A 27,777-nucleotide genomic window follows, 5' to 3' on the forward strand; every position below is an offset into this window, starting at 1 on the left:
TCAGGACCCAATATTACCGGCAGCTTCCGATTTAAAGTTTCAAATTAAAAGCCTGACAAATCACAATGCTATGTATAATATAAGTTTAGCTGAGGATTTTTTTGTCGTAGCTTCTCTGTATAACATACGCTCCACAAATAAAATGTGCTTGATCTTTGTTGTTGTTTTCGCCCAAAATTTGTAACAATAATTTTTATTAAAGTAAAGGAACCCTCTATATCCGGTCGTGTTCATGCTAACTTCGGTTAGCTTGACGCAGCCCTGCCACCTCTCCTGTTTCCGCTGAGAGCCCCACCTCCAGCCCGCGCCCAACTTGTCAAAAACATAAATCTCTGTGTGTTCGTGTTTACGTGTGTGTTTTATTATCCGTGTGTACCAATACAGTCGATGAGCTTTAAGCAGTCTGTGCTAATGGATCCGAATAAAAGAGGAAAAAAGTTATGAACAGAATGGAATTTAAAAAATAAGAAAAACATTTTCATTTTTTGGTATAGTTAATGTTTTGCATGCAATGTTTTTAAAAACAGTTTACGTTCTTCTGTTATTTTATTCAGCAAATGAATTTCTGTCTGACTCTTTATATAAAATGTGTTGAAGTTGCTCTGCTTTCCAGCTGTTATGACTAGCCAATGAAAGACTTGCCCCCCAGTGCTCGGACTGATCAAACATCTCACAGTGACAATGAATAAAAAATGATCATGCGAGCTAAAAAAACAACAACAACAACAACAACAAAAAACTGAGCTGATTCAGTTTTTTGTGTGTGTTTGTGTGTGTTTGTGTGTGTGTGTGTGTGTGTTTCTATGTGTAACTGGTGCCATTCAGCTATAGTTATAATTTGCCATGAGATAAAATCATATCATATTGCATGTTTGTTTTGTATTCAACCTTTTTTGTATCCGTGTCCTCACTTTTTGTGCGAACATTAAATAAATAAGTACACACAGTAACTGTGAACCAAATAGTTTTTATTAATTAAATCATTAGTGGTTAAGAAATGAAACATTAAACATTGTACATGAATCAGTTAATGACAAAACAGAAAAAAGAAACAGTTAAGTGTGAACTACATTTTGTGTTTCATTGAGCAAAGCTGCACGTTGTTACTGCTTTGACAGACATGGCATTGTTAATCCACTTTGAGGGACTTTGCCTTAAACCACCGCACGTCTGTGCCACAGCTGTGCATCAAAAAGGCTGGAATATTTTTTTTATATTATCCTTGCCAATATGTACGAGCGTCAGTGTCACTTGTTGCACTGTGGAATATGTGCAAACATCAAAATTATTTGGCCCAAGAAAAAGCTGTTCTAAATGCTGAGGAAGTGCAGGCGACAGAAGGCAAGAGGCTCTCTGGGAAATAAAATCAAAATGCATTGTGATCTGCATTGGCAGTGATTCACATTATATACAAAAAATGAACACAAATAGATTTGTAATTTGTCTGAGCTAGAAACTAAACTTTGACAGTACAAATACTATGGCAGCGTGGTAAACAGTTATGTAAAACTCTATACTGTCTTACGTTGGATTCATGAATTTGTCTTGTCTCTGTGTTAGCCCTTTGATAGACTGGGTGCGCACCCCTGCAGTCCAAAGTATGCCATGGTAGGCTCCGGCCCCGACAAGCCTGACCAGGAGTAGTTTGGAAAGTGAATCTGTGGATGGAAGTCTATTTTGAATATGCAACAAGAAATTCAGTCAGAGCAGAACATTCAAGAATGAAAAACATTAATTCTTGTATCCATTCTTGCAAGGCACTTGTAAAATACCACCAAGAGTGGTGAAGATATAAAACACATTATTACAAACAAATAAATGTGGACAACAGAGCAAACCTATGTGGGAATATTTAAATGACATGGCCATTTAAAAGAGTTGGAAGAGAAAGTTGGAAACTGCTGAAATGCACCTTTAATCTGGAACAGATAAAATGATAGTGAGATGACTGAACACTAGGGGTCAGTGTCAGACCACAGCAACAACATACACTTAGTCCTGGAAACAGACAGGTTCTAAAAGTGTTACAGAGTCTAAACTGGTTCAACAAGAGGTTTGTAAGATTATTGGTCCTTATCTCAGTATTTATGAAACACATCTTTAAATAACACACAACAGGTTTGTTGAGGAAAATTCTCATGAGAAAATAATCAAAGTGAAATGTAATGGACCTATGAATGAGCTGTCTCTATCTTATGTTTTGCTGACCTTCATTTCCATGGATGCAGGTTGTTCTTTGGGAACACTGGCAGCAAAATGTTATATACGAGTACTGCAGGAAACAAGGTGCGCTGAAAAGACAGCGATGAGGCTACATTCTGTCAGTAATGAAAAGGAAATGACATCAGCCTAGTGTAAAGTGTGATTACATACAAAAATCATTCACAAATACTTAACTGTGAGCTCATGAAAACCTAGAAATGACAACAGGATCATGTTGCTTCTAAATAATGGGTACATTGAACAGAGTAAGATAACACCTCAGTATTTAACAACAAAGGAGGTGGAAACAATAGTTTTGCATGTGTGATATCAGATATTTCACACACACACACATACACACACACACACACACACACACACACACACACACAAGGAAATTTCTGGAATTTCTGGCATGAATATATCCTCAGTGTGTTTATGAATAATTTGGCCATGAGAACACAACTGAAATTCAATGGACAGGAGATGAGTCATTTCCACAAACTCATTCCACTAGCTGTGAGTGGTTAGTGTAGTGTCTTTATTTTAAAAATTAAGCAAGAAATGAAATGCTGACAAATTATACTTTCTTACAAAGGGAGTAATGGTGTCCCCTCCCTAATGATCTCTTAATTATGTGAGTTCCAAACACAAAGGGACTCTTAACACCCCCTGAAGTGCTTTTGCAATAAGGGAAGATTTTCATTCATTCATTTCATTTTTAAGCACACAGCCTGTGGTCAAATGAAGTAAAACATACATTGTTAAATGAAAACTGTGTTTTTTCCAACTTGGGTCACATCTTTTTTGTATTGGCTATTATTCCTCTTGGAAATAATGACATTGTCTTGACCATGTGAACTGGTGAGACCTGAAAACAAGGCAACCCATGCTCAGATTATACTGCTAGGGGGCGCCAAGGAGAAATGAGGCACCTACTGACTCCCCATTCCTACGACTGTCTGTGCAATGTGCACAGTTTCTCTAAGCTAGAATGCTACCTGGCCCTAGCTTGGCTCTTTGGTATATTTTGTCCACTTAAAAACACACAAATCTGTGAACACTGACAAATTATGAACCTATAAAGTTGATATTAGCAAGCAGTTGTCTATTTACATATGAAGCAGACACAATCAGTTCAATATTCACACTCCCTTCAGCTCTGTGTTGGTTTCCACCAACTCCTGAGAAAAACACAAATGTTTTACTTTCTTTACCAGCTAGTTGCTAACTTTGTCTGTCAGTTGTTTGGTGTTGTGCAGAAAGTGTACAGTGGGTTTATCAGAGCTTTATTTTGTACTTAAACAAATTTAAGTAAATATTACTTATTAAATATTAATTTGTTTCAATCACTCTTAGTATATTGTACTATTATGGATGGATTGTTGTTGTCGATGGTTTCCTCTGGCATGTTTGAGTGTAAATACATCAATTTTTATCCTGGTCCACACCCTCTCATCAGCACTGCAGCACTTTGCCAGCTACTAATTGACTAATTCACTCATGAGGTCTGGGCTTGATCACATCTTGTTCAATGGCAAAACAATCACTATGTTCTTGTCACTGTTTTTCACACGATCAGTCTGTATCTCTCTGAAGTCACCTTCTCCTCAGCAGTGGAGGGAGAGATCAAGCGAAGTTGTCTGTAGTCAAAAACACAACCATTTTAACGCCCAGTGATTCCAGTTAAATTGTTCAAACAAATCTTGGTTCACCTATGAAATGGGAGTACTATTTACAAATGTTTAAGTGCAACATGGCTCCTGTCTGGCCCAGTGACCTGCACCTGGAATTCCCAAAGTGCATCAAAAACATTTCAGCATTATTCTACAGGTGATGCTGTACCTGGGCAGAGGTGAGCTCACGCCCAAAAATCAAAATCTACAAAATCAGCTTCCAAGGGTAGGACTAATGTATAGATTTTTTTTTTGACAGAACAGAAGATTGTTTTTTTTAAATGTGTATTTTATTTCTCTTTTGTCATTTTAAATTCTCGCGTTAAACATTTGAGTTGAGTGGCTGGGCATATAGTTGATTTTACTACAGATTTTAAGGGTGAGTAATTTGGCTTTTAGTGTAATGGAGGATTATTACTGATATTTTGGGTGCAGTTTGGATAGTCTGGATAAACTCTTGGCTCGTTAATTAAATGTCTGATTGTCTGACTAATGCGTCAAACTTGTAGTAATGTCGTCATGCTACCAGATCTCAACAATTACTTTAGTGAGTCATTATACCTTATAGGAATAATGGCCAAAATAATAAAAATAAGACCCAACTTGTAATCAACTGTAATTACTTCTTTGCAATCTTCTTGATCCCCACAATTTATTCAGTTTTTACAGAACACTCAGGGTTGGTGTAAAGGATTTTGTTAGGATCTTGGCAAATCCCTCATTCTTCATCACTGTCTCTATCTCTGTCTTCATTCTCCTCCAGGACATCATGGCTGTCCTCTTCTTCATCCTCCTCAGCCTCTTCTTCATCCCCCCCTCCATTCATCATCTCCATCTCAACCTCCACCGCACCCTCCTCAACTTCACCATCCACGCCACCAAAGGGGTCAGCATCCTGGGACACCTCCACCATCTCAGTGCCTTGGACCACCTCAACGGCACCCTCGCGGATTTTCTTGACATGGAAGGTGAAGGGGGGCACCTTGTACACGGCAGTCTTGGAGCGGGCGTAAACAACGTGGTCTGGTGTGAAGGCCTTCTTCACCTTGTCACGGGATGTCTGCATCTTCTGCTTGTGCTCAGGGTTGACACTCATACGTGTTCCAAGCTTTCCCATCTTCTTCTCAATGTTGTGACGTGTCCTCTCCAGGTTCTCCCTAGTCTTCTGCTTGGTCCTCTCTAAGTTCTCCTTGGTTTTCTGCTTGGTCCTTTCCAGGTTCTCTCTTGTCTTCTGCTTTGTCTTCTCCAAGTTGTCCTTGGTTTTTTGTTTGGTCCTCTCCAGGTTCTCTTTGGTCTTTGCCTTGGTCTTATCCATCTTCTCCTTTGAGAAGACTGTCTTCAGGGTTTGTACGCGCTGCAGGCTACTGCGCTTGATGCGTTCAGCACGAGACTCCTCAATGGTCTCCTCAATCTCCACCCCTTCCTCATCTGATGAGAGGTCGACATGGGGTTTGTCTGCCTTCTCTCCTTCTTCGCCCTCCTCTCCTTCCGCTGCTTCCTTAAGCTCTAGCAAGCTGCCTCCTCTACTTCCTGACACAGACTCAGAGACCTTCATGGATTTAGAGATGCTGAGTTTTGAGGGCATCTTCACTTCATCCTGTGGAAAAGAAAACATTAATGTTGTTAATACATGTTTAATGTAAAGTTTCTCAAAGTTCAGGTAGAATTTATGTTTTACACATGACATTAATTACAGAAAAAAATCTTCCCAGAGAGAAATATAAATATTGCCCAGTTCCACGGCCCATATTTGGCCCATATACAGGATGATTGTCAGATTCTTCCACATCTGGACCAATTCTGGCACATACACAGAAAATCCTCCAGCTGTCAGCCAGTTGTACCAGAGGATGACATCTGCCCAGATGTGGAAGTATACATATGTGTTAAACAAATGCATTTGGTGGCTTTTAGACTTAAGCTGAGATATAGTAATTCACATATCAAGAGATTTCCCAGAAAGTCAGCATTACTAAGACTAAAACACAGCTACAGGTGCATAGACATGTGTTTGCTAGCGTTACCATCTTGATTAAGCCAAAATATCCTCATAAAAATATAAAAATTTGATAAATCCCTTTTATTAAGAACAGTTTGCCAGTGTCCAGCTAACTGCATGATTTAAGTTGAAATAATTTTTTGACCATTAAGGGGCAGCAGAACTTAAGCTGTGAACACAACGATGACATATTATCTGATCAAGTTGATAAAGCTAATGTGTTAGCCAACAGTTCTGTATTTACACATCCAGCAGCACAGTGCACACAGCAGGTAACACATCATTACATTATATTTATGTCATCCAGCAACATTTGAAGTTGAGTTTGTGTCCAGCTGGCAAATATAAGCTTAATATTTACTGTCTTTTTTTTCTCCACCAACTCCTGAGAACAACACAACTTAAACTGCTAAATGCTCCACCACGTTCATTAGCCAGATGCTAACATTGTCTGTCTGCTGTACTTTACAATGGGTTTATCAGAGACTTTTTACAAGAGATCTTTTATTTAAAGGTAAATGAAGTCATTAAGTTAGGTTGAGGTTGAGTTGTCTTAGAATTAGGGCTCTGGTAGTTAAAAGGTAGGAACTGGCATGAGCAGTATTGTAGGAATGTCTTTATTATTATGAACTGGATTTACTGTACGTCCATTAGAGGAAACAGAGATGAGGGATGATTACATTTGGCAGAGGTGAACCAAGTGGAATCTGTAACAGGACTCCAGGGTTCACTCATTTATGTCATGCCAGAGGGAAGGTATGACAGAGAAAAATGTAAGTGACTCAGAGACAAAGTAATGGAAACATACAAATGGAAATAGCTTGTGGTTGTTCTCCAGGAGATTCTCATCAGGATCAGGATGAGTTGAGGTTTGGTCTAATCATGTTTTTCTCTACAGGCTGATACATGCTCTGACTCTCTCTCATCTTGAATTCACCCAGAAACACTACATCACCTGCTGACAGAGACATGAGCAATTACAGCAGGAGAGAGACGGCGCAGTGTTGACCACAAGAGAGTTTTTACATTTTGGGTTTGGTGTGGACATCAGTGGAGTGTGAGTTGAGTCCTCATCTCCGTTGTGATGTGTTGTTGAACTGAATCACCTAGCCTGGTCTGAGGCTTTGAATCCCGCCTTCATCTCCATTTTTCAGACATATACAGTTGTTCTGGTAATGAGCCCACTGGACACAATGTCAAATTTCCAAGCAATTTGCTCATGAGATTAGCCATTTTCATTTTAGTGAACATGCTGTTTAACCTTTCCACTGGCACGCACCCCAGGACAAAGTAGCCCCACCACAGGCAAGGCTCTAATAGCAGTTCAATCAGTCTGGCTTTGATGAACCTTGCAGTCTCCAGGGTCTGTTTGGTTTGGGGTGTTTAATCTTGTTACATAAATGTCTCAGTACAGTTCTCACCCCTCTCGTGCACAGCACCATACATAAGACACAAGTGAGTATGATCTGACTCCACCTAACCCCGGCCCACCCTGATAAAGCATTCCTGCACAACACCACCTCACACACGTCTCCTTCTTCCATCATCTATTCTTCCATTCCCATGGCCCTTCCATCTCCCACCCACCTTTTTCTCGCCTTTCGCCCGTTTGCATTCCAGATGAGGGAGCCTTTCTTTCCCTTTCTCTCTTGTGACCCCTTCACCTCGTGAACACAATACTCCAACTTGTTAATGAAGGGATGGGAAGGAGGGGTGGGGGGGAGGGGGGGTCTTCCGTTTTCCATCACGGCAAATCCTCATCCAATTGGGCTCCTGGATGTCTGCATGAGGGCCAATACTTGTACGTATTGTCTTTTCCTCTCCCTCTACATGCCTTAATGGTCAAAACAGGAACACAGCAGAGCCAGAACAAAGGACCACAAGGTGGGGGGTTGGGGGGGGCAGCTGTAAGGTGTGGAAAGGGAAGATAGTTTTCTGCTGTTGTATGAACTGAGTAATTGCACAAATGGGATGATGCTTCAGAGTCTTGGAAAACCATCTGCTCAGCAGGAAGATGATAGCATCAAAGTGTTGGCTGGAAGGTGGAGGTATGAGAGCTGAGGGTGGGTGAGCGGGGGCCATGTGCCTATTGTATTCAGTTGCCGTTCAGTGTGATGGCAGTTTTATGAAGGTATTGTTTTGCAGTATCTTGGGTAAACTTGACCTTGGATTAGGATTCTTGGCCCGAGGAGCTGTGTTGACAGGCAGGGGTGGTGGAAAATACCTGTTCTGTTCAAATTCATTACATTTTGTTTCGATCAAAAGGATGATACGCTGGATATTGTAAATCGCTTAAGCAATGGTGTCACAGTTTGTCACAAGAGCTCTTATTAAAGGTGGACTTCAGAATTGAACATTTGTGTGCTGCTTGCTTGTGGAACTATATCATTAGGCTGGAATTTCCTGCTGGATCTTAAAGGAATAGTTCAATATTTTACATGCAGACCTGGAATTTTGTCCTGGAGCAGCACTAGAAAAAAGCACTTGCCCAAAATAAAAAGGGTTCATCCTCTGAGGATCATGAAGGTGATCAGAAGATATGATAGCAATCTACTCATTAGACTTTCTTGGGTGCAAACAGACATGTTGACCCAGTGATGGTAAAAGAGACAAATTCAGGGGTTGTCACCAAAACCATTAACTTTAATCATCTGGGGTCCATGAGTATCCAAAGCTAATCTTCAATCTCAGCAGCGGTAGAAAAAATATCTAGCTGTGTTATGCAAGTCTTAGACAGAGGCACCAAGCAGCTGACCCGTGCCATCATTAATGCTTACATGGCAAGATGAAATTCAACCAATTGCATAACCCTTAAGACAAATTGAGGGTAAAAGTTTACTGGGTGGTGCTAAACAAATCCAGTTGCACCACGCCAACTGAGGCTAACATCATGATTTAGACCCTTATTAACCCCCTCATCCCCCCTTGTGTCCTTCCACCCTCTGTGCCTTTTGTATTATATTCACCATTTTGCCCAAACACTGTGCACACAGTAGATAGCACATAGTGGCCATCTACCAAAAGCCACTGACATGCAGTGAACCAGGATATTTTGGATGCCTTGGAGCTGGGCCCAAGGCAGTCTGCTCAGAGGGTAATCCAGCCCTCTCTCACATGGATCTCATTGGGATTTTGGGATTGCTCAGGGGCAGATGCTCAAATGATGGACACCTTTGATCACAGAGAATAAAACCTATGATAAAGAGGCTCCAGTCTGACCATTCTATATAATATATTCACTAATACACTGTGTAATGCAGACAAAGGGCAATATAGCCAAAACCTATTAGCTTTTAAAATGAGGTGTAGCTGGACTGTTCCCTTATTGTTGAGGAGCCTGCACACACATACAGTGTGTGCCTGGGAAAACCCAGTCTGTCAGCTCAGGGTGTATGAGGTCACATGTTGATGTGTTTGCACAAGATGAATTCAGCAGAAGCTGGGATACAGGAGGGAATTCTGTGCTGCGTGCGTGTGTGTGTGTGTGTCCAAAGTACATGGAAAGAGTGTATGAGGAAGTTCAGGCATTCACCTTGGTGTGTTGACTTCCTGACCCTCCTAATTTAATAGGACATTGTTCTCCATGAAGCTGCTGGGCCAAAGACAGGAAGGTAAACTCAGAGCCGTGGAAAATAGAAATAGATGAATGAGGTATGTAATGGTTCTGTGAGTAAGTGTGTGTGTGTGTGTGTGTGTGTGTGTGTGTGTGTGTGTGTGTGTGTGTGTACGTGTATGTGTGTGTGTACGTGTATGTGTGTGTTAGGTTTTCTAGGCAAGAATACATTGTGCCCTACGCTCTTGCAAATAAATAATTTCCAGATCTGTTTTGCACTTAAATTACAAAATGACAGTCAAGAGGGAAGTTAGTTGCAAAACACACTGAACCAAAATGTGTGTTTGTGTGTGTGTGTGTGTGTGTGTGTGTGTGTGTGAGAGAGAGAGGGAGAGAGAGAGAGAGAGGAACACAGACAGAGAGAGACAGAGAGTCAGTGTGTCCTGAAGAAATGGGAGTAGATGTCTCATGATTTGTTTCATCATAATATGGGGTTTCCCACATTGCTCTTTATGTCTCGTTAGGCCTTCGTGTTAGGTGTGTACATGTGCATGCATGTGTGTGTTCACAATACACTGGATTTCTGTAATTACTGTTGCGTTCCACTCTCCCACTTACACACATAATCAGTTTTCCTACTTTTTTTTTTGTCTTTTTTGTCTTCCTGCTTTCTTTGTTTCTCTTTTTCTTTTTTCCATCTGACAGTGGTGGACGGATCGCTGCAGTGACTCATGGCTGGTGGAAAAGTCATTCATCTGAGAGGCATTTACAGTGCTTTTACTCTGGCTCGACCCACCACTCACTATGTGCGTGTACCAATGCACAAATACTCACACTTTTTAGCTAAATTATAGGTCCACTGTTAACACTACTGCTGATATATAGCAGACATTATCATCCAGACCTTGTCCTTACCTGACAGCTGTGTGTTCCGAGGAAACTGGATGTGCAGCATGACCCTTTTAAATTCTGTTAATTCTAGCTGAGATCTTGGAGCTAAACATTTTTCATCTGTCATGTAGCAACATCTCAGTTAATCAGTTAAATAACACTTCATAAAGTATGGTTACATCAAGCTTGTATCCCTGTCTTTTACAGGGAACCTTTGCATTCATCTCACTGTACATAAGATTTGGACATTATCCAGGTTTTTATTATCAGTCTCTATTTCTGGACTGACTAACTTATCTCAACACTTTGGTTTCTGGCTGCCTGGGCTGTGCTGTATCTACCACTCTGCTTGCTCTGCTCTGTAATTCATTATGATCATTTGCTTTATATCACTGACTAACAGCCGCATAGAGCTGGGCATAGGCTGCTTGTTTTTTGGTTCTTTCTTATACCTCACAGAACACACTTTTAATCTACTTTCCTGCACAGCCAGAACCTGTGACGTTTACAGATCTATTGACACAACTGTGGCTGCTCACAATGATTATAAGCACAGTACAAGAACATTTGCTCAGACAAGACCAATGTTTCTGCAACAGTGTTGAGAAAACCAGAGAAAGTCAGCACGATGCTACTTTGAACAATTCTACTATGAATAAATGAATAAAGTATGAAAATCAAAATATGGAGTCTTACCAAAATATGGTCTATTCTGCAGCCAAGTTCAATTAAATATCAAAGCACAGTTTCTTTCAGGATGCTTTTGGCTACAACATATAAAATAATAAGGTTTTTTTTTTTTTTTTTTGTGGAAAACATTCATGTTGGAAGTTGAACTGCTCAGACTGCAGAAAGCCAACCAATATTTCTGACCTGCCATAAATCCAACCAATGGTCCAAAGTCAAATCACAGATCATTCACAAACCGATCGGTCTTCATGACCTTAAACTGTACATAAAAGAGGAATAGCTGCTCTGAGGGCAGAAATAATATTACTGCTACTTATATGTGTTTGTTAATAAAATGAGGACCAAGTACAGATAAACATTGTTCCATTAGTAAAAGCTGTGCAGCAGATGTAATGCATATAAGGCGTCTAGCCATCCCTGCTTAGGCTCAATATTTATTTATTTATTAGAAGAATCAACCAAAGTTTAAACTGAAGTAAAGAGATAAGAGGTATAGAACAATATGAAGCCTATAGTTCTTGCAAAAGCCTATTATTGCGTGTGTGTGTGTGTGTGTATGTCAGTTGCTGAGATCAGCTGGCTGATGCTCTGTGTTGTCAGCACAACGCAGTGTTTCTCTCTCATGATGAGTGTGCATGGTGACTGTCCTGCCCTCCACTCTGCTGTGGACAGCACATGCTTTCAGGTCCGCACCCTGACATCTTCATGCTTTAAACATTTGATTTATCTGATTTAATTTGCTGTTTCCAAGTGCATGTGCTTGAAAAAAATAAAAATAAAATAAGAATAAGAGTCTACAGCCTTGTGGTCATCTACAGTAGCATCTGTGAAGCTGTACTGCTCACTGTAAAGAAAACCAAATTGTAATATGAATATTAGTTCAGGTTTACAAATATTATGCCAATCCATCCAACTGTTGCCAGAAACAGTGACTACAATACATCATCTGTCACCATTAACATCTATAAGGAATTTAATGACAATCCAGTAGTTGTGATATTTCACAACAACACTGCGTTCTCTTGCTGGGCAGTGTAGTTAAAAATGATGATTGGAACACAAACAGATAACACTGATCTCTGTGTTTTTCATCTTCACTTAACATTTTTATTTATGTATCACTCCGTGTCTGTTTTCATGCCTGTGCCTGTGTGTTTCCTGAAAGTCTCCTATCAAAGATGTTGGGGATGTTTCATGAGGGCATTTTTGGATTTTCCGGGTATAGGCGGTGGGGAGTTGTTGCACAGGGGAACCATGGCAACAACAACAATGCCAGAGCATTTACCTCAGCCGAGCATGTGTAAACACTTCCTGCCTCAGACTGAAAACTGTTGAATATATGTTATTTTTCTTTGCTAAATCTGTGTCTGTGTACTTCATGTCCTTGGTATTATAGTTTAGTTTTTGATGACTATTTTGTATAAAATCTATAAATAAAAATCATGACTTCATTTGCAGTGAAAAACATTTAGTTGTACTTGTATCTCCATGGTAACAGTGGTGAGTTTGACTGGAACAATAATGCTTCCAGATGAAAGGAAAAAGATTTTCATTCGAAAACAGTTGAGTCAGAGGGTTACTGCTGCAGGATGTATGTGTGTGTGTGTGTGTGTGTGTGTGTGTGTGTACAATCTGTCTGTGTGTGTAACTATGTGTGAACTTGTATGGACCTATGTGCTTTAACAGATGTTTACATGTGTGACTGTTTGACTGTGCCTGTATGAGTGTGTGTCCGTGTGTGTGTCCGTGCGTGTCTATGTCTGTGTGTCTGTGGGATATGAAGCACACGATGGAAGCTTTCCACTCTCAGCCCACACTGCAACCACTCATCGGCCCAAAGTAGAGAGAGAGAGAGGAATCCCGCTGTAACACACCCCTCTCTGTTTCTGTTTTCCTGTTTAAACTCCAACCACCGAGAACTCCCCTACTGCTGTGGAAAAGCCAGATGTGTGTGTAAGTGTGTGTGTGTGTGTGTGGGATGTGTGTACTGTACCTGAATGAGCAATATGCATACTGTACTGTATGAGCTGTATAAATGTGCCTTCCATTACACACACACACACGTAATGAGGGGATGTTAGAGTAAATGCAGGAAAATATCAGATGCTCATGATACAGCTGCTGGTTTAAAAAAATAACTGAGAACAGTCGAAGAAGTAAATGAAGACATTGTCTTTCTTTTTCTTGAGCTTTCAAATTACAACACTTACTTAGGTTGAGAAAACTGTTTCACCTCAAAGTACATTTAGTAGCTGTTCTGCAGCTTTCGATCATATCAGGCGTCATGGAAATGTTGATGCCGCTTTGTTTCTGAAAACAACTGTTTTCTTACCAGTCTAGAAGAAATGTTCAGTTCAGACAAGTTGAGCATCAAACTTCATTCTTTTACTGACCAAGCTGTCTCCAGTGGTGAGACGTAACACCAATGTTAACTCTTGTTTTGCTATTTCTATCACTTCGTTTCTTCTACTGAAGTTAGCATGCTTACCAGCTAGCCTAGGTGCTACTGGACGATCTCGTCACTTTGCACTTGCCAGTCACTGTGGCGTCAGGTCTCTCCTGAAGAAGTAGCACTGCTCAGAGGGCGTATTATAACCTCTTATCTTGTAAATACAATGATGGTGACAGAGAAAACTAACATTTAGCCCCTTTAAGACCATGTTATGTGATCTACTGAAAGCTTAAGAACAGCTACTAAATGGACCTTGTGGTAAGATTATTTTCTCAACTAGTGTTTTCAAGCCAATATCAGCAAACCGAGGTATCAGTCTAATCCTAATGCCCACCCTGTCGGACCGGGTCCTCTGGGTGATGGATGTGTGGGCATACATTGCTCTAACCGGTCAAGAGACTGCGTGCGTGTTTGTTTGAGTATATTTCTCATCTGAGCGCCATGGGAAAGAGTGTAATGGTCACACAGCATAAAACTCTGGGGAGAGAACTCTCTACTTTCCTCCTGTTTTCCACTCGTCCCCTTTAATCAGAGACATGGGACCAGAGAGAGAGAGAGAGAGAGAAAGAGAGAGATTGCTATATAAAGTGATGGCATGCCGTAGGTCCCTGAGGGGGGAGTGAGAGCGATGAGTCACCAAGCCTATTGTTGCATCGAAGCACTCCAGCAGCTCTCTTTTTCTTCTTTCCTTTCTTTTAGTTTTTGTCTGTCTTTCACTTCCTTCCATTCTCTGTTCATTCCTTCACCCCCGTCTTTGTTTCTCTCTGCCTTCCTTGGTTTCTACCGTCTGTGGTGCCCTTACAGTTTGTGGTTGGAAAGTAAACTTTGATTCTCGGGTCACTGAGGAATGAAAGAGATCAGCATTCACAGCTCCATGGCAACAGAATAAATATTCCTGTGCCAGATGTGAGCGAGATAATCTCACTCCTTTTTGATTCAGTTTTACTTGTTCTAGTTGTCCTTGCCCAAAGGCATGAAACGAATGAGTGTGGGCAGGATACCCCAGAAGTGTCCTCTTGAAGGAATCTGAGTGAAATCATCTTATTGCTGTTCCATTTGCTTTAATTCCTTGGGTCTTTAGCAATATATTCATCCCATATGAGGTGGAAAATAATCTGTACTGAAACAACTGAATTCCTTCTACTGGTATTATTACAAGTTTGATAATATGAATCAAGTTTATGCTGTTATATAATTACTCAAAGAAAGAGCTGTATACTCAGTAAAGTCTCACATGACAAAAGCTCTTGCTTTTTCCCCACCAACTGGGCTTTTATATGTTACCAAACTAAATGCCATAAATGAACTCATCTACAAGCTTAGGTTTTGTTAAAGACTCATTGAGTACTGTGTGACACAGTTTAGCTTGAAGGAGTGCAGGTGGTGATTGACTGAAACATGCTGAACTGCAGCTTGTATGCCAAAAAATGCTGAGGGTTTTTTTGGCGTACAGACTTGGGTTGTGGGCTTTGGGGCTCGTCTGATTCTTGACTCAGTGCTGGTTAGCCTGTTAGCCTGTGGATATTACTCCTGATTCCTGCTGCCTGCAGACTCACTGCTGCAGTGTGCTAAAGTTACACAACTTTTAGTGGAAATTATAATAGACATTCATGAAAGATAACAGCATTTGTCAATCATAAACTGGAACAATTGACATATTGGAAAAATGTAATTCTGAACTAAAACTTTATCTTTGAAACGTTATCTTTTTTTCTTTTCTATGTGGGTATTTGTTAGGAAGTTTTCTGAGATTTGAGACAAACATGAATACATGTTATACATTCAGTTTAAAATCTGAGATGCATTGCTGAATGTCAATAAAAAAAAAAAAGATAAAAGGTCACACATACCATCAACACAAAGTTAAGTAAAAGCTATTCTGAATTCATAAGTTATAGTTTATATGTTATCTACAGCTTAATAGTTTGGGAGGAAAGTGATGCATTCAGTTTTAATTCCACTTACTGGCATGTGTTAGTGTACTTTTATTGTCAGCAATGCTCAATTCCGGAAAACAAAAAAATACTTGATAGAGTTTAACATCCCCACTCAATAAATACAGGTAAAATAACATTCTTGGCACTATTGAACACTACTGTACAGATGTTGTTAGCACACGCTGGGATGCTGACAACAAGCAACATCTAGTGTCATCAACTTTTTTTGTCAAGTGTTTGTATATACACTGTTTGGCTAATGAAGAGTAGGCCGTTAATTTTGTTTTCTAGGTTCAGGTTAATGCATCTCTCCCTGTCATCTATCTACTAGTTATAGTAATATGCAAATATATGTATGTTTATATGTATTTTCAGCCGTAATTTTTACAGTTGTGTTTGTGTATGGATCAAATATAAAGTGTCACTGAACTTTAGATGTGTTGGTAGGTTTATTCTTAACCTCAGTAAGAGATTAACATCAATCTGAACTCTGATTCTCAATAAAAATGAAAATAAATGTATTTCCTGAAATGTTGAATTACTCTTTTAAATAAATTCACATTTATTATTGATAATGTCACATCCTATATCCTGTCCTCCCCTCTCCTGGCCAGATGTGTCTCCTGATTGTGTTACCCTGTGGCCAACATGTGACAACAATATTTCCTACTGTACTAAAGGCAGTACAATATGTCTGTTTGTGTATTCAGGATGTGGAACTTCACACCACAACAGTTTGCATAAACTATCGACCTAAACATACAAGTTTTGAGAGAGTTTCCAAGGCTGCAGACACGTGTGTGTCAGGCAGCTCTGTGCTGTTTTCATTCTCGCTCCTTTCAGCTCTCACTGCAAGACACAGCTTGCCATTGTCGACTATCATTGGAGGTTGTTTTTTACGACATACTTTGGTTCGTGGGCATTCTGATCATGTACTCTCATGCAGCACCACAAAGAAATACACACACACACACATACACACACAAACATTCTGTATACATGCACACATGTGCAAATGTAACACACACAATCCTTTGCAATGAATAAACACAGAACCCCATCATTAATAATTCCTCCTGAGTGATGACATCTACATTTCTACTATGAGTGTACTGTTCTATTACCGTATCCAAATACATCTGTGTTCACATGCACAAGATGATCCATTCACCATTTTACATTTTACTTGCACAATTTAAAGTTTCAAACACAAGCTTCAGATGAATTAATCTAATCTGATGTAATTATTATCATGAAGGGAGGAGCAGCTGAAGCTTGGCAGCCTTGTCCCCCTCCTCTCTGGCCCCTCTGGGTCTATGCACAGTTCCTCCACGCTTGACTAAGAGGGACCTGGGCACCAAGGGATGACAGTGGTCGTTCCCATGGCCACCTCATGTTACTCTTTCCAATAACAATGGAGGAGGTTGGTGTTTATGGAGAGATTTATGGAGCTTCAGAAGGAGTGACCTCTTCCTCTGCTGTTTGTTCCTGTCCTGCTCTGTGCGACGTGAGTTCTGCCTTAAGGTAACCCCCCCTCCTTTTTTCCCAACTTTAAAGTCTTTTTCTCACTGCGGCTATAGTAAAGGAAAACATGCCAAAAACAACACTTAAAACTTAAAAAATACTGAAAATAGTTGCTCTTTCCATAATGCCACTTGATACAATCCTTCATTGGATCCTTTTTTGAAGTAGCTGAAAGCTACTACAGTTAGCACTCTAAATCCCCAGTTACCTGAGACCAAAGCCACCAGCTCTGGCATGGCAGACACTCAGGTCCAATAAAACTAACAAAGACCTGAAAGGCCTGCAGGGCAGAAACACTACAGTTTCCACTTGGGAATCCAAAATTTTAATGACCAAGGAGAACTATCCATGCTGGACTCGCACACTGCAATATCCTTCAGCAATCACTATATCAGTAGAAGGAGAATGTCCTCTCATGTCCTATGGAAATGGCCCCATAAGCTCTACTTGCCCCAGTGTATAAAGATGAGTACTGAATATTTCAAAACAAAAATATGATGAAAAACCCTGGAGGGGAGCTTACTATTACCACCACTACTAATACCATTACCACTTATATATTATATATAAAGGCTATGATCGAAACAGTCAAACAGTCAGCTAACCCTGGATGCAGCCTGTGATTTATGTGTTGGTGGGTCCATGTGTGTGCTGTATATGGAGTAGGGTATGGGTAAATATATGGGGAGAGTATTGTTTATCAAATTTATGATTGTAATTATCTGCACAAAAGTCAGTATTGTTTCATTGTTTATAATCTGCACTGTTTCTCATGTCATCATCTGAATAAAAGGGGAAAACCACACTGCTTACAATATAATAATGACTCTATTCTCTTATCTAAAGGTTGTGTCTAGAGATGCTACCATCTTCAGCTTTTATAGAGATCTTATGTCATATTTTTTTCCCCCAGTAATCTTAATTTCAGTGTGACATTATGGCAGGATACCAGGCTTCTGTACTTTGTAGTCTAAGTGAGTTTCACCATGGTGTCATTCCACTCAGCCTGGAGACAAAGAGAAGTGAAGAAGAAATGGATCTAATATCTAAGTCGACATAGAACTAGATGATATGGTAACTTATCACAAGTGTTCCTCTGTTCTGAGCCAATAATTTAACTGCACAGCCATGAGAGGATCTGAAGCTGGAATCATATGAGGCTTTGGGTCATATGAGGAAACAAACTAATGTTTTCAGTAACCACAGCTTTTGACTATGAGTCATTGACATCTGACTCATGTGGAAAAGCCTCTTAGAAAAAAAAGATGATTTGGATCTGAAAGATAATTTCTGTATTGATGTCAAGTGAATGGCATTAGAGCAGATTTGTCATGCATGCAGAAAAATTATGATTTTATTAGGTTTTAAGTTTTTTTTTTTAAACAAGATATTGAGTAAATATGTAAAAGTTGTGCAGTAGGACTGAAACCTGGATGTGTCTGGTAGTGTTAGGTTGCTCCCTTTCAAATAATGACCACTGTGCAGGGAGAATCTACAGCCTCATGTGGAAACACGGTACAGAGATGCGAGCACTTAGCTGACACAAAAGATTTAAAGTGTTGCACTATCCCTGTGCTGGATCCAAACATTCGAAGGACAAACGTGTGTATCTAAACAGCACTTTCTGCTTTGTTCTGTGGTTCCTTTTGTTCCATTTGTGGTGGTTCAGTAATAAATGGATTCTCCATTTTCCAAGGTTATTACATTGTTAAAGCAGCCAAACAGTAAAACTACAATACTTTACAAGACAGTAAAAATATGTTCTTCTCTCCACTGACTTCTGCTTTAATTACATGGCAATTTGTGCCTTATTTTCAGGATATGCAAGTAGATGTGGTCCGAAGTGTAATTTTGAAGTGTTTTGAGACACTATGCTTTCACTTGAATACAACACAAAAAAACCCCTAAGGAATGAGGACTGCTTTTTGAGCAGTTGATAAGTCAGTCTGGTGACTTCCTCATGTCCGATGAAGAGCAGCACACATCTCTTAGCTTTTTAATGGGAAGCATCTGGCACTGCCTCCCACTCAGGGATTTAGACGGCTTCATACAGGGTGACATGTTCGGCAATATTTGGTGTGGGGCCACATATTACACCGCTATCAGCTCAAACTTGTTAGTTGTAGTGTTTTTGTGGAAGAAGGAGTGACATCCAGGGAGACAGAGTAAGAAAGGCCTTGTAGTTATATAATAATCATGTAGTCAAGCAGTTAAACCACTTTTAACCCCCCGAGGCTGCATTTGTATCTGCATGGCACGCAACGTTTGAACTATAGATATAATTCTCGATATACAGTACATATAAATGAGTTAACAACTCGAAAACATTTGTTTGCATTACTCTTTTGGATCAGGAGGTCCAACTAACAGGAATAAACAACAGTTTCCTTAGACCCAGCATCTAGTGGCCAACAGAGGACGTGCAGCTTAGAGCAAATGCACTTAGATTTTCAGCCATGTTGACTGTGGCTTGACACAGAAAGGTCATAAAAGTATTCTGCAGCTCAAAGTCAGGAAGAAAAATTTAGGATTGAGGACATATCTGGATGTCACAGACTAGCATGTTGTGGCCTGAGTATCAGCAGCAGTCGCCTCGACCCAGCCTCGGATCTTAAAAACCAAACAGGAACACGATCTCCAAAAGGTCCTTTCCTTCTCACAATCAAACAAGTATGCGATAGTTGCTATTTTTAGACGGCTCTCCTCTTCTCTTTCTCTGCCTCCATAAGCCCTCTGATACCTCGCTCTGTTTCCTTTATTGTCTCCCACCCCCCGCTCCTCCTCATCCTCATCCTCTCCCTCTCTCTTTCCCTTCCTCCCCGTTTTGTCAACAAGCTCTCATCAGTGTTTTGACCATGTTGCCTGACGTGCACACCACCCCTTACATACTGTACCAAAGAAAAAAACATACTCCACCAAAAAGCACTGCTCCCAACTGAAACAATGTTAGACACAATCTGGCCTGCAAACTGAGCTGGGAACATTTCTGTCCATATAAGGACCTGGATCGACCTGTGTGAAAGAAGGGGGTTCACTCTTGATGAATTTACTAGCAAAACATTATTGGGAGCCTGAACGCTCCCAGGCTGTTGGTGAAATGGTGAACTTTGCAGTGTTGCAGATGTGGTTTAAATCTTTTGAGGGTAGAAAAAACCCCCCAGAATAACTCATGTGTAAATTATTTGGATGAAGCTGTGATCACAGTAAAATAAGAGGCCAGTCTGACAATGTGCTGATGATTGAAATGTGGGGAGTGTGGAGGCAACAGGTGTTTTGGGCGGTGGCATAGAAGAAAATGATGAACAAAATCTGTTCTGACAGGTTGTTTGTGAGATTTTCTTTCCACTGCCCAAGATTCTGATACCTCTTAAGGTCAGGAGAAGAAGAAAGGAGCTGTGGCATAAAGAACAGATACACATTTACATATATACTTTTGGCTTTATGCCTCCAGAGTGAGGCACTGTGAGATTTTTCCCTTGGTAAAAATGTGGTGCTGTTATTGTGACTAACTGCAGGGCCAGTTGTTAGCTAGTGTGCTTGGCGAGCTTATTGGTAACTAGCCTAATCTGTGAGTTTAGCACTCCCTGTGTTCCCCATGCTAACCTTTAGAACAATTACAAACATAATATTTTATCTGTTGAATACCAGCAGACAGTTGACCTCACAGAATAATGTACAGAAGCCTGCTGAGGTCACAAATGTGGCTAACCAGTAACATGCTACAACTTACTGGCCCCAATAACCTACCAGCCAAGCTTGCTATCTACCTGTTAGCAAGCTAGTGTGCTCCTTCTCTAACCAAAAAAGTTATCTTGGTCATCTGCTGTCTCACGACTGACCGCAAACTGTGAAACATTACTTTTAATAATTTAATAGTTTATAGCAGGGGTGAGACAAAAATGTTAGCTCTTTCCTTTCTGGACTCCCTGTGTCTTCCTTAAAAGGTTAGCACCGCCAAGATGAACCCTTCTTAAAATAATGAACAGACATTTACTTTCAAAATATACGTAGCAGTTCAGAATTTATGAGCATTTTGAATGTTTTATTCTAGAGCTTTTGAATTTTATGTCAATCTCAAAACGGAAGAAAGAAACAATGAAATGAGAGGAGAGAGGGGAACATAGTAAGGGAATAGGATGGTGCACAGGGCGGGGCAGGGTGAAGAGGACACCATGTGGATGCATGGAGGAGCTGGGAAGAGGGAGGAACAGGGCTGCGACTGGTTCCACATTAGGAGGTGGAGGCAAGAGGAGGTTAGCGTGGAGAGCTGGGGATGCCTGTGCTATGAATCAGCTGTCTAAATATGGTCCCTGCTCTTCATTGCAACACACCCATCCACTCCCTGTACAAAGTGGATGGACATCCCCTCATTCTCCAGTGTATCTTTCTCTCTTTCGCTCCCACATATTATTCCACCCTCCTCATGATGGAGGAATCTCCTCGGGTCAATGTGTCACCTATTCTTGCTACACAGTCTGTACTTCTCTCAGCTTTGAAGTCTCTAATGTATACGACCGAGATGTGCACAGACACTGTGAAGGGAAAGTGGGTGTATCTGTGGGTCTTCACATTCATTGTCCCTAAATCCCTACAGTATCTGGGCAATTAAACCATGTCCAAGATGTTATCAGACCGTGTGAAAAGACAAGTCATGATAGCTGTTCCAAATGGCTGCACTCTGAGGCAATATAGGTGACAGGTTTCACTTTCAGGCAGTCTCTCCTCGAGGGCAGTCTGGTGTTGTACTCAGTTGTACACAAGAAAAGTGACAGAGGTAATTGTAAGTTGATGAATGAACAAAAAGTCACACTTTCACACACCTTGCCAATCACTGTGCAAAATATAATGTAGTCGATTATCTGTTTCTGAAAATTAAACACAGCAACAGTTTTAGATTCATGAAATATTCTATTTATCTCTATTTGTCTGCCCCCTGACTAGCTTGTAGATTAATTTATGTAAGTTAAATCTTAATGATTAATTCTCTGGATTGCTTTAAGCTTCAATTAAGGATTTCTGGTCACTTGGGGGCAGAGGAACAAGCAGAAAACACAACTTTCACATAAAGTAGCTGAATGTGCTAGCAAACAGCTTGATATTCACTCTGCTTTTAGCGCTGGTTTGGTCTCGACCACCTCATGAGAATAATTTCTGGCTCAGGAAGACCTGCGAGTCGCTAATTTGAGTGTGTGGTGCTGCGCAGATGGAGCACAGTTGGTATAAAACAGGGTTGTTGAGGGCCAGAAACATTTAGCTGAAAGACACTAAAATCCTCAGTAGAGCTGGTGGGAGCTGCAGAGTCCGGTCACAACTTTCTGTGGTTTTGACACTACACGTGACCTGTTTAGCATTGCACATGTTAATATGATTTATTGTTGATGTAAAAAGACTGAGTAGTGCAGCTTTAATCTAATGTTTCCATCACTCTGCCTTGGTGCCTCTGTTTCTCTCTCTCACACTGGGGGGTTAATTGTCATTTGTCTGGGTTGATCCTCACTATGTGCAGTAAGCTCTGTTCTCTGACATCATATGGACTCAGCTGTCAGTGAACTGAACAGAGATGTAAGGGAGGACTGGACATTGAGTCTTAAATGAGTCAAAGACACACACACTCCCACAGACACAAACCCACCCACACACAAACACACACTCCCAGAGGAGGACAGCTGTTCATGCTAACAGAGAAACAGCCTTTTGCAGCTGATGTGCTGACAGAACTGCTACTGATTAGTTTCTACTTACACATCATACAGTAGCCTGGGCTAGTCCATCAAACCAGTGGATTTATGGGGTATTGTTGAAGTTCTTGGCATTAACCAGGATCGGTTTTGTTTGGGGTCACTAAGTCTTCCTTTAGGTCAATGACATTGCTCTTTCATACAGAAACAAGATGAACATGAATTAGTCCTGGTCTTGTCAGGACCACACTTGTGAAGGGGGCCCAGGAAGGAGCGGAGCAAAGGCTGTAGGTCCCCTATGGAGATTAAACATCCTACACTTCACTACAAAGCCCTATGTAACAGTAAACACCACTCAGTAATAGTGTGTTTTATTATCAGCTGAGCACCAGGGCAGGGTCTTTCCTCAGGGCACAAACAACAGAAGTACAAACAGGAGTGTCTAAATCTAAACTCCCACTTCACACACGCTGAAAAGTGAGAAGCATTTTGGAAAATTGTCAGGAATAGATGTGAAAACAGTATCTGTTGCTAGGCTGCATGTGTCACAAACAAACAGATATTCATCTTGGGTCAGCAACTAAACACACTTAATGGAATATAATGCTTCTATTGTTCCTGAAATGACCTTGATCCCACTGAAACTAATGTGCAGAGTGTATTTTTTTTTAATGTTTTCAAGTTTGCTGATGCTGAGCTACAGATGTTCCAACCATGTTGTTTTGGGCAGAGATGAGAGGAAAATTCAACATGAGTGAGTTGTAAAACTTGGCAGTGTGACATCATCCAAATACTAATACCCTGACACCATGTCAGATGACACAACTCAAAGTGATACGGTGGCGGTGCAAGTCGTTAGCATTATGCTGGTGGAAAACAAATAAAACATGATTAGCATATATTTTATCAGACGTCGGCAGCACTGTAGGCATTTTTACATGTTCTGGGTTGTGATATGATGATTAGCATCAGTTAAAAAAAAGTCCTGACCCATCACACTTACAGGCGGCCATTGGTAGAAAGTAAATACTGTATATTTATTTAAATACTGTACAGAAATACTCTTTTGATGTACTTTACCTCTGTATTACCATCTTATGCTTTTTTTTATACTTCTACTTTTCTGATTTCAATTGCAAAGGAAATTGAGCTACTTTTTCTGTCCACTACATTTATTTTACAGCTGAATAAAGTCAGCTATAGCTCCACATGTTAAAGTAACAATAACAAAACAGCGATGTAATATTGCGCCACAAACAAATAAACCATGGGCTGACAATTTATCAGGCATATTCAAAATAAGTATTCTGAATATAGCAATATTGATATTTACAGTTACAAATTTGTTATAAAACATTTCATTTGACAGTAGTTTTTTTAACATAAATGCATAACGTTCCCTTATATTTGACCAAGATACATGCTTATCGGTGTAAAAATTAACTTCTCCATTCACATTTACTGACATATACACACATAATCGATAGACCAATAAAATAATACTGGCTGATAATATCAGCTGGCTGATACACTGGTTTGGCTCTGATAGTGTGCATGTACTGGCACCTTTATAAACACATTCACTGCAGTATGAAAATTGCAGCCTGTTAGTTTTGTTTGTCTTTCCATGACAAATACACACCACTACTACCACTGCTCCTGTAGAAATCCCTCCACAGTGTTTAAATTGTTGTTGTGAGTGGAGACATTATTATGCATGGAGGAACAAGTCATCAGTACTAATGAGTACTAACAAAGGCCAAGTATTTATGTGTTGACAGTGTTACAGTTCACTGGGGGTGTTGCTGGAGTCTCTCTCTGTCTAGTGCTGATTTTTGAAAGAATCTCTCTGCTCTTTTAGCACAGAAAATTGAAAACAGAACACACTGTGGTTTGCTTTTTTAATGAAGATGAATCTGACGTTATGTCATAGTTGGCAACTGTAAACAAAGCCAGTGTTTTGAGTTAGCGAGGGAGCCAAAGATAGGCATTTCAGGGGGAGTTTCTCTTGCCAAAGGGCCAGTCTGAAGTTGGCTAATGCTAGCAAAATCCCAACCCTCTTGTTTTTTTTACCGTGCGGTATTTCAGGTAGATTGTATTGGAAACTTGCAGCCCTCAAGACATTATCATATTCTAATTAAAGTGCTGATTTATGATTCTTTCAGATTGAGAAACAGTTCAGTCATTGAATTCTCTCAGACGCAATGATGGAGATTAGCTTTTTTTTGGCTGAGAGTTCTGCCTTGCTCATCTGTGGATCATTATATATGAAATATTGTGCTGGTATGCCGAGACGAAGATGCCAAATATATTGTGTAACTATGTTAGAGTGGCACAAATGCACAACCATTCACAGTCAGAGAGTGTGGGTTGCCTAAGATGGTGGAGCCCTTATTTGACTTTTGCCCAGCCCCTGGACAGAGACTGAGAGAAACAGAGAGAGGGAGGTTAGTCCAAGTCATGATGTCTGAGTCAACGCTGGAAACTCTGAATGTTCTCGCACCACTGTGCAAAAAGCTGCAAGCTATTATACATCACACTGCAGCCTCAAAGGCTAAAAAAAGAACAGGGCTCCCCTCAACTCCCCTAAAAAAAAACTTGCTCTCTGTCTTTAAATGAAACATTTCTCTGCCTTAAACAGGACCTTGAGCTGACTTGTGGTATTTTCCATCTCTGTATAAAAAAGGGGAATAAGTGAAATGACTTTCTGAATTAATTCCGTATGACTTGAGCAGCCGGCAAGCTCAGCTCACATGTGAAGGCTTGTATCCTTCAGTCCTACTCACAGTCTGCTATGAGAGGAAAATATCTGGAAGCCACCTGTAGGGGATACTGCTTAGTGATCCAATGTACAGTAGATGTGGGGTGGGGCAGGAGTGCAGAACAACATCTGAGAGTCTAAAAATCACAGACACTCAGTCCACCCTTCTACACTGCTCCTGCATGTTGTCTATGAACATAATAAGTTGAGCCTCTGTAGGATAACAGTAGATTAATAAGTTGTTTGTACATTTATCATAGAACCACAAACAGATTGTATTTTGCTTGGTGCTTGATATTATTTGTACTTTGATACAATTTTATGGAGGTTCGTTTATGAATACTCAGAAAAAGCAGCACATACCAGGCTTGAAAATGACTGCAAGCTGTGCTGTCGTGTGAGTAAAGAATCCGGTGATTGTTCCCACAGTCTTTTTTGACAAATTAAAACTGAACTATGTTTTTGGTTATTAGTATGAACTATTATCTAATTAACATGTACTGTTTATACTTCAAATTGGTTGCTGTTGTAGACCTGCATTCACTTATATTTTACATATTCACTGATGGTTTATTGCTCAAATTGTGCATTATCATAGTTACAACCCCCTTAGTATATTCCTTGTTATTCACTTTGTGATTTCGTTCATCTAATTATATGCACTTCCCTAATAATGCACATATACTAATATCCTACGAATGAGTTTTATCATAAACATTTGGAAGGAAGCATCATTTCTGTCTGGATTATGACCACAGGAAAAGTCTTTTCATCTGAGCAAATGAGGAAAAGTCCTTCTGTCATACACAAGTTGTAGGGAGGTGGTTGGGGTGGAAAGTGGGATTCACGACCCCAACCTTTTCGTTCTCACTTCATTTAAGGGTTAGAGCTAGGGTATATGTAGGTTTAGCATTAGGGTATATAAAGCAGCAGCACCTAGACAATAAATATATTGAGTACTTCTGTGAATTATTATATGATAAAGTAGGAGGCAAAGAAGTAAATAGAATACCTTTTCATGTTTTAAATATCATCTGACCTGGGAAAAGACACAGTGTTTTTGGTGCTGCAGGTTCAGTGATAGGAGACAGCACAGCCTGTCACTTCAGCAGGTAATGTTCAACCACTCCCTTAAACTCTCCTCTGCATTTCAGCAAATTGAGTAATATCTCTTGCAAAGCAGCACTTTCCTCTTCACTTGTATTAAACCACTGTTGCATCATTTTCAATAGGATTTCTTGGAAAGTGAAGTGATGCAGTCAAGAAATTAAACATGCTTTTGGTTCACCCATGGGCCACACCCATCCCTAAACCAATAAGGTGTCATGTATGTTACATAAACAACCTGAACCTCAAACACACAAACCACAACCACACACTGATACATGTATTTATGCAGAAAAACACTCTCCCACCTGGTAGATCATGACTTTAAAGTTACGTCTCTTGAGCAGCTCGGCCTCGTTGTTCTCCAGCTTCTTGATCTGGCCTCCTTGCTTCTCCAGGGTGGCCCGCACCGTCTTGACATTGACGCTCACCTTGCGCACCTTCTCCATCATCTTATTAACGCTATTGGATGTGGTGTTGTGGCTCTTGGACAGCTTGGTCAGCTCGCCCTGGATGCTGGTCACCGAGCGCTCCATCTCCTGCTGCCTGGCCTCAAGCCCGCTCTGGGTCTGCTGGATCTGGTCCACTGCCCCGATGATCTTGTCAAGCAAAGAGAGCACCAAGACCCCGTTGGCCTGTGGATCCAGCTTTGCCGCCTCATCTTTGTCTTCGGCTGCGTCACCCTCTGTGCCCATGGTGGACAGCTCTTTCTTGGCTGCAGCAAGGGCATCGTCTTCATCATCTGAGGGTGGGAGGTTGACCTCGTCATCTGAGATCTCAGTGAGGGTTTGGGGCTCTAGCTGGGCACTTGAGGATTCCAGTGCTTCCATGGCTGCCATGTTTGTGGATTTGTAGCGTACAGTCAGCTAATCAACCTTTCTTCACCTCTGGTTCTTCTGAATCCCTTTTTCACTGTCTCTCCCACCTGCTTCTTCTTTTCTTCCCTTCTCCGGACCTCTGTTCTTTTTCCCTCCTACTTCAAAACTCACCTATCTCTCTCCAGCATACATGCACTTTGTCTCCCTTTCTCTCTGTCTGTCTGTCCTGTCTACTTCAAATCCCTGGAATCAGGCCAGTGTGCAGAGGAGGCCAAGCAATGCTGGATGTTACCACATGAGCGTTAGACTGCAAATGCCACACCAGGGAGAGAAAACCCTCCAGTCAAGCTAAAGCCGGCAGGGTTTTTTTTTTCTCTCTAGCCCCCCACCTTTTTTTCCACTGGACTCTCCTCTCTTCAAACCCCTCCCTAATCTCCTCCCTCAATACACACACACATCAGTACAACTCCACCCACAGCTAGAAGGTCC

The 27,777-nt window shown here is 40.7% G+C and overlaps 1 protein-coding gene across 1 annotated transcript; it reads right to left on the reverse strand.

The window, feature by feature from the left end:
• Positions 1 to 947: 947 nt before the first annotated feature.
• LOC139608408 (caveolae-associated protein 1-like) lies at positions 948 to 27,633 on the reverse strand. The gene is made up of 2 exons (XM_071462116.1): positions 26,779 to 27,633; positions 948 to 5,475 (listed from the first exon to the last, which is right to left on the reverse strand). Exons 1-2 carry the CDS (start codon positions 27,307 to 27,309, stop codon positions 4,597 to 4,599), a joined length of 1,410 nt encoding a protein of 469 aa, XP_071318217.1. The 5' UTR covers positions 27,310 to 27,633; the 3' UTR covers positions 948 to 4,596.
• Positions 27,634 to 27,777: the final 144 nt, after the last annotated feature.

This window comes from Trachinotus anak, unplaced genomic scaffold, assembly GCF_046630095.1.
Source record: "Trachinotus anak isolate AG129_WGS33_773 ecotype Australia unplaced genomic scaffold, CSIRO_AGI_Tana_v1 ptg000025l, whole genome shotgun sequence".
Lineage (NCBI taxonomy): Eukaryota > Metazoa > Chordata > Actinopteri > Carangiformes > Carangidae > Trachinotus > Trachinotus anak.

Coding starts and splice junctions, on each gene's coding strand:
- LOC139608408 (XM_071462116.1), bottom strand. CDS start 27,309: ATGGCAGCCATGGAAGCACTGGAATCCTCAAGTGCCCAGCTAGAGCCC. Junction 5,476..26,778: donor TTAAAGTCATGATCTACCAG/GTGGGAGAGTGT, acceptor TCTTTTCCACAG/GATGAAGTGAAGATGCCCTC.